The 7,171-nt window shown below is 48.0% G+C and overlaps 1 protein-coding gene across 1 annotated transcript; it reads right to left on the bottom strand.

Moving 5' to 3' along the window:
• Window positions 1–1,410: 1,410 nt before the first annotated feature.
• EXOSC3 (exosome component 3) lies at window positions 1,411–6,812 on the bottom strand. The gene is made up of 4 exons (XM_002707964.6): window positions 6,158–6,812; window positions 4,695–4,844; window positions 2,745–2,896; window positions 1,411–1,858 (listed from the first exon to the last, which is right to left on the bottom strand). The coding sequence occupies exons 1-4, from the start codon at window positions 6,479–6,481 to the stop codon at window positions 1,657–1,659; spliced, it is 828 nt and encodes a 275-aa protein (XP_002708010.3). The 5' UTR covers window positions 6,482–6,812; the 3' UTR covers window positions 1,411–1,656.
• Between the last annotated feature and the right edge of the window lie 359 nt (window positions 6,813–7,171).

The raw sequence follows: 7,171 nt of genomic DNA on the forward strand, positions 1-7,171 counted from the left end.
ACACAAATTTCATATTTCTTTCCTTGTGTCCTATAGTTGCTCTTGCCGTTTGGGTGAGTTAACTTGCTGGTTAAACTACTAATGAATTCACAAAGAATCCAAAGGTATTTCTCCGCTGCCCCTTCATCTTCACAGTTCAATCCCTCAGGAGCCATGATCACTTAGAAAATCAGTCTTTTTTAAAGATTCACTTATTTTTACTTGAAGGCAGAGTTAGAGAGAGGCAGAGAGAGAGAGAGAGAGAGAAAGGTCTTCCATTCACTGGTTCACTCCCCAGATGGCTGCAACAGCCGGAGCTGCAACGATCCAAAGCCAGGAGCCAGGAGTTTCTTCCAGGTCTCCCACATGGGTGCAGGGGCCCAAGACTTGGGCCATCTTCCACTGCTTTCCCAGGCCATAGCAGAGAGTAGATAGGAAGTGGAGCAGCCAGGACTAACTGGTGCCGATATGGGATGCCACCACTGCAGGGGGCAGCTTTACCCACTATGCCACAGCACCAGCCCCCAGTATTTATATTGTTTAAAAGCAGGCAAGGGCTGGTGCTGTGGCTTAGTGGGTAAAGCCACTGCCTGCAGTGCCAGCAGTCCATATGAGCTGCTCTACTTCCGATCCAGCTCTCTGCTATGGCCTGGGAAAGCAGTAGAAGATGGCCCAAGTCCTTGGGCCCCTGCACCCACATGGGAGACCTGGAAGAAGCACCTGGCTCCTGGCTTCAGTTTGGCACAGCTCCAGCCATTGCAGCCATTTGGGGAGTGAACAAACGGAAGGAAGACCTTTCTTTCTGTCTCTCCCTCTCACTGTAACTCTACCTCTCAAATAAATAAAATCTTTAAATCCTTTTTCACTTTTATCATAAACCTTTCCCATAAAAAAAAAAATTCCAAAACCTGAAAAGGTAGCCTTTTGTTTGGTCTCTAGGAAATGATTTTTGCAAACTAAGATTTGGACAGTTTAGATTCAGAAGTATTATTTGTATAACCAAAAAAACTATATAAAAATCCTGTAATATGAAAGTGATGTACACAACCAGTGAATTTTTGTTAGCAATTGTGATAGAGATTCATGTTATTTGAAGTGGACAAAGTAGATTAGAAAGTAGTATAAATATCTTATAATGCCAATTTGAAAACCATATACATAGTGGTTGGGAATGGAGACCAATTTAAATTTTCTGTTTCTTCAACTATGAGGGAGAAACGAGTTAACCCATTCAAAAGTGATTGGAACAATACTTGGTATATGGCCAATAAGACTTATTAGATCTTACTCACTGAATACTGGAGTTAAAGGTGGCTTTTGTTTCTTTTTTGTCTTCTACATGCTTTACTGTTATCAGAGAATTATTTTCAGAGTTCCAGCCTCATTATTGAAGCTGCACTCTAACAAAGAATTAACTCCAATAAACTGTAATGACTTTTTAGTAAACTTTATTGTACAGAACAAAAAAAGTTACAATTTTATAGTTATTTTCACACCAACAGAGCATGAGTAAAAACCAGTAACTTTCTTACAAAAATACTTAGGACTCTAATAAGACAATGTACATTTACATCTTGTCTTCTGAAGATTTAACAAGAGCTTTACTTGAACAAAAGTTTCCCCCAGGAAACCCACAGTCTCTTGGCTCCATTGATCCATTAAAAGAGTCCACATACATCAACTTTCTGCCAATCTGGAGAAGATCTGTTTCCTCTGATCCGCTGTCATATGTTCACAAGCTTCTAAAATGTTTGCTAAAATTAATGTCTGTTGAATGGTCTTGGCCTTAACCCATATTCTTCCATTCATTCCAAATACAATCTCCAGTGGATAGAGTTTTCCCACTTCCTGTATGATCTCACAATCCGGAGCTAACAGCCTGGTGGGAAGAAGAAAAGAACTTTAATAACGTGGTAGGGTGTTCCTGACTCTCCTTTACAAAGAGGCTCCTTTCCTGGGCAGTTCTCTATACTGTTCAAAGCTCTACCAACTTCATTCCAAAAAGTCACATGATGACATTTCCCACCCTTTCTTCCAAGAAGTTTTATACTTTTCAAAGGCACAATGGGTGGGCTGTCCCCGACAAGGAAATCAAACTCCTGTGTCGCCAGCTCTTCTTCCCCTGAATTGTCAGAGCGCCTTAATTCTTTTACTAGAGATAGAAATCTTCCATCTGGTGATTTATTCCCCAAATGCCTGCAACAGCTAGACTAAGACAAAACTGGAAACCCAGAACTCTATCTCCCAGTTAAGTACCAGGGACCAGAGTACTTGAGCCATCATTTGCTGCCTCCCAGGGTGTGCATTAGCAACAAGCTGGATCAGAAGCAGAGGAGCCAGGATGTGAACCGGGATATGGGCATCCCAAGCAGTGGCTTTGCCACTGCACCAAATACCTGTCTCTCAGCACCTTAATTCTAGACTTTACAATGATAGCTTTTTTTGTTACCTACAGTGCTAAAAGAATATTTCAGATTATCTTCCTGACCCTGTAAGCTTAGCAGGCCTTATTGGAGAGAAGATTTGAATATGACAGAGTATGAGCCTGAAGCCTGAAGTATTAGCCCCGACACTACACTAGCACCAGAAGCTACACAGTCAAATACATGTGGACTTCTTAAGTTTATGTTCAGGACAGAACTAAATTCATGAGTTTAGAAATATGCTAACTTGGATAGTGATTTTTAACCTCCAGGAGAAATCAGTTACCAAGAATGTAATTCCCAAAGATTAGTCATTATAGAAGGCAGGCAAGCCAGACTTACTTTCTAATTAAGCCTAAAGTCACTTTAAAAAGCAGCCCATCTTGTCCAATCACACCCATCCCGTTGGCTCGTCCACAGCTGTCAATGCAGACCATCTCTGGTTCCATATCTTTATTAGCAACCACAAACTGGCCATAGATGAGATCGCCAACCTATAACATTAAAAAAAAAAGTTACTTTCTTAGTACACCAATCTACAGGTTCTGTTGGTCATTCTCAATGCTAGCCATCTGCGGTTCTGTGGCCAAGGGACTGACTGCTCTAGGATGTCCACAGCCACTTTGGAATTGAGTCTTGAAGGCAAAATGGACACATGTATCCGCCCCCTGCAGCTGTCAGGGAATCCCAGCTGGGAGCCAATCCAGCTCTCTGTTAATGTACTGGGGAAGCAGCAGCAGATGACCCAAGTACTTGGCCCTACCACCCTTGTGGGAGACACAGATGGCATGCTAGGCTCTTGGCTTCAGCCTGGACCAGCAGGGCCCTGGCTATTGTGACCATTAAGGGAGTGAACCAGTGGATGGAAAATTTGTCTCCCTCTTTGTCACTCTGCCTTTTAAATAAGTAAATAAATGAATAAAACATCTTTTTTTAAAAATCAGATATTTAAAAACCAGTGCATTAGCCACATGTCAAATGGTCAGCAGCCACACATAGCTAGTAGCTTCCAAGCTAGTCAGTGCAGATAGTTACTTACAGGAAGTTACTCTAGAGAATTACAGATTTACGGACAGAGAAAGGAACTCCAGGTATGCAAATGATCCAAAGCAAGAGGGAACGGTGGTAATTCATAGACACTTCTCCATATGAGATTTACTTAGAAGTCTCATAGGCTAAATTTCAGAACGCCAGAACTGAGGAAATAGAGTGGACTTCTTTGCCCTTTACCTCTAGTCATTAGGTGCTTAATCCTATTTTGAGCCTACCTCCACTGTTCTGTTCACTCAAGGAAACGTTAAATAATCTACTTTTTGTCAGTGACCACGTTCCTAGAGAGGAACAAAACACTGTCTGCCTTTCAGAAGCATTTGGTCTTGGAGTGCAGCTGGGATGTACAGATTAGATTTCATTTGAGGCCAAATTCAGTTAAGTGCTAAAGCAAAGATAAAAAAGTGATGACTGGCAATGCCTTCACAAAGATGGTCCTGTTCACCCCAGATCCCAAAGGATGAGCCTGTGCAATCCAGACAGGGAACAACCTGAATGACCCAAGCAAGATACACGGGCAGGAAACTGAGTTCAGTAGAGTATGGTGTGATTCACGCACGCTGTGAAGGAGGTAACGCTGAGGAATTCTGCAGGCTTTGAAGAATCTTCCTTTTAGTCTGAGAAAGGGGATATCAGCTCCCCAAAGCCTCTATGGATGGGGTAAAAGGGTGGAGGTAAAGGTGTTAATAGGATCACTGACTGACTTCAGTTGTGGGGGCGGGGGTTTAAGGCCTGAACTTGCAAAGTGGAGACAAAGGGATGGAGGTAGGCTCAAAATAGGATTAAGCAACTAGTGACTAGAGGTGAAAGGGCAAAGAAGCCACCAAGTTCCTGGCTTGGGTAGACAGGAAGGGTGTGGCTATGCGACCTGAGAAGGCCAATTGCAAACTTTAGGTAAGAAGATAACTCCTCTGCAGGGCGAACAGACAGCTGCTGCTGATCTGCACCACCTGTCCTTCCCCCTCTCTAAGGCTGTGCCTGACCTTGGCCAGTGGATACGGACCTAACAGGTAACAGCGGAGAAAACAGAACCTCTCCCCTCCAAGGTGAAGCCTCCCAGGAACCAACGTCACAAATATAAACCAAGTGTGTGCCTCTGCTCCTGCAGACTCTGAAGGAACTCTGAGAGCCTGAACACTCAGAGATGATCCCGCACAGCTGGGAGAATGGCCAGGCTCTGGAGACAAGTCAGGCAGCTGCTGGATAAATGAACGTCCTAGGGGTTGAAGGCGTCATCATTACCTGCACATTAGGTCTGTTTCTTTTCGTTGCACCTTCAAATGCCAAGTAAGACAAAGAAGCTGGCTCACTCCCTCCAACGTCAACTTTGAATATATCTCCAGACTTAGCCGTCACTATGCCAATCACGTGGTCTCCTTTCACTGGAACATACTACAAAACAGAATTGAGAGAACAGCCATAAATGGCAAGCTATCATTGCAAGATATCTCCAGCAAGTTAGCCTTAGTTGTTGTCATTAAAGAGATAATTTTAAATATTCCGAAATGCAAGTTTACAAGTTAACCCATACAAGTTTGATTATATGCCATTTTCAGTAAGAGAGAGATCACAGTATAAACTCTCAGATTTACAGCTTCTATTCATTTTTTAAAAGATTTATTTATTTTTATTTGAGAATCAGAGTTACACAGAGAGGAGAGAGGAGGATAAAGGAAGAGAGGAAGAGGGGGAAAGGGGGAGAGAGGTCTTCCATCCGATGGGTCACTCCCCAGTTAGCCACAGCAGCCAGAGCTGCGCCGATCCAAAACCAGGAGCCTGGAGCTTCCTCCAGGTCTCCCATGTAGGTGCAGGGGCCCAATGACTTGGGCCATCTTCTACTGCTTTCCCAGGCCATAGCAAAGAGCTGGATCAGAAGAGGAGCAGCCGGGACTCGAATGGGCGCCCATAAGGGATGCCGGTGCTTCAGACCAGGGCGTTAACCTGCTGCACCACAAGTGGCCCCTACAGCTTCTATTCATTTGAGCCAGTATTTACCAGTAAGTCCCTAGCTTCTGCTGCATCCAAGTCCAGTGGCACTGGAATCCTTAGAACCAGGAAAGCACATTCCATTGTTAGACACTTTTTCCTACCAGGAAAGTTCTCACCTAAGAGCGATTTAACTCCCTGTAACTGCCACTCATTGAGCCTGGTTCTGCTCGCTGGGACGCCAAAGGTCAAGCCTGCTGTTCCAAGACCACTGGGATTTTAATGACAATAACCATGATTCAGTCTCCAGAGGCCTCTGTCAGGCTGCGTCCCTACTGTTCATGGTCCTACATACAGTGGCTGCTGAGGTGGGCCCTGCACTACAGTGGTTCCAAATCAGCCTTAACGCAGCAAGGCACCACGGCCGTGCCCCCCACCCCTGACTTAACACAAGGCCCCTCGGCGGCCTCTTCCACGCTCACAGCCGCGCCCCCACCCCCCGCCTTAACACTGCAAGGCCCCACGGCGGCCTCTTCCACGCTCACGGCCGCGCCCCCACCCCCCGCCTTAACACAGGAAGACCCCACGGCGGCTTCTTCCATGCTCACGGCCGCGCCCCCACCCCCCGCCCTAACACAGGAAGACCCCTCGGCGGCCTCTTCCACGCTCACGGCCGCAGCCCCCACCCCCCGCCTTAACACTGCAAGGCCCCACGGCGGCTTCTTCCATGCTCACGGCCGCGCCCCCACCTCCCCGTCCCCCCCGGGATCCCAGCTCACCCGCTTCTGTTGCGAGTCCACCCAGTAAACGCCACCGCCACTGCCACTGCTGGGCTCCTTGTGGCGGAGGAGGCCGCACTTGGTGACCAGAAGGCGATCGCCAGAGCGCCGCAAGCCCGGGCCGCACACCACGCGCACGCGCGAGCACACCCCGGCATTCAGGCGTAACGGCCGCTCCCCGGCCCCGCCAGCGCCGTCTGCGTCCTCCTGTTCCGGCAGCAGCAGCTCCTCTCCTGGGAGCACCACCTGGTTTAGAACCGTGCACGCCGCCCGCGCCCCGCTGCCCGCGAGAGACTCAGCTGTGACAGGCACAGATTCAGCCATAGTAGGCGTCACTAAACACTGCTTCCGGTACCCAACTTCCGCTTCCGTCTCCGAGTGGAGCAGCCAGCCCACGTCCGGATTTCCGCTTCCGGCCGTGGCTGTCGTTTGGCCTTGCACCCAAGTCTGCGAAGCCGGGTCTCTGCCAGCAGGCGGGTGCTCCTCGCCCAAGGCGGCTGTGATTGTGTCAGGACCCGAGCACCTGCCTCGTGGTCTGCCCGCGGGTCGGCAGTGAGCCACGCCCAGCTTGAGTCCGCTGGAGAAGCCTGCACTTCGGTCGCACCCCTGGACTACAAGATACTTCTCATAGGATCCCTGGAGAATTACGGGAGCTGAACAGAGGGACTTTGGAAACTACTTTATGGGGCTCTTTTCGGACGCTACCTTCAGAAGTGTGCCGACCTTTACCAGGAAAAGTACTTTTTCTTCAAAGTAAAACTTTTTGGGGACCTGCGTTGTGGCCTAGTGGGTAAGGCTGCTGTGGTTCGAGTGCCGGCTGCTCCACTTCCCATCCAGCTCCCTGCTCACCTGGGAAAGCAGCAGAGGATGGTCCAAATCCTCGGGTTCCTGCATCCGCCTGGGAGATCTGGATGAAGCTCCAGGCTCCTGGCTTGGGTCTGGCTCAGCCCCTGCCTTGGAGGCCATTTGGGGAGTGAACCAGGAGGTGGAAGAGCTCTGTCACTCTGTAACTCT

The sequence above is a fragment of the Oryctolagus cuniculus genome, chromosome 1 (genome assembly GCF_051225735.1).
Source record: "Oryctolagus cuniculus isolate XC-2025 breed Fujian yellow rabbit chromosome 1, ASM5122573v1, whole genome shotgun sequence".
Taxonomy (NCBI): domain Eukaryota; kingdom Metazoa; phylum Chordata; class Mammalia; order Lagomorpha; family Leporidae; genus Oryctolagus; species Oryctolagus cuniculus.

Bases quoted from the DNA above. Each gene is read 5' to 3' on its own strand.
- EXOSC3 (XM_002707964.6), bottom strand. From the start codon at position 6,481: ATGGCTGAATCTGTGCCTGTCACAGCTGAGTCTCTCGCGGGCAGCGGG. The intron at 2,897-4,694 runs GTAATGATGACG...TTAATGTTATAG, and splicing joins GAAACAGACCTAATGTGCAG to GTTGGCGATCTCATCTATGG. The intron at 1,859-2,744 runs GTAAGTCTGGCT...TCTTCCCACCAG, and splicing joins ACTTTAGGCTTAATTAGAAA to GCTGTTAGCTCCGGATTGTG.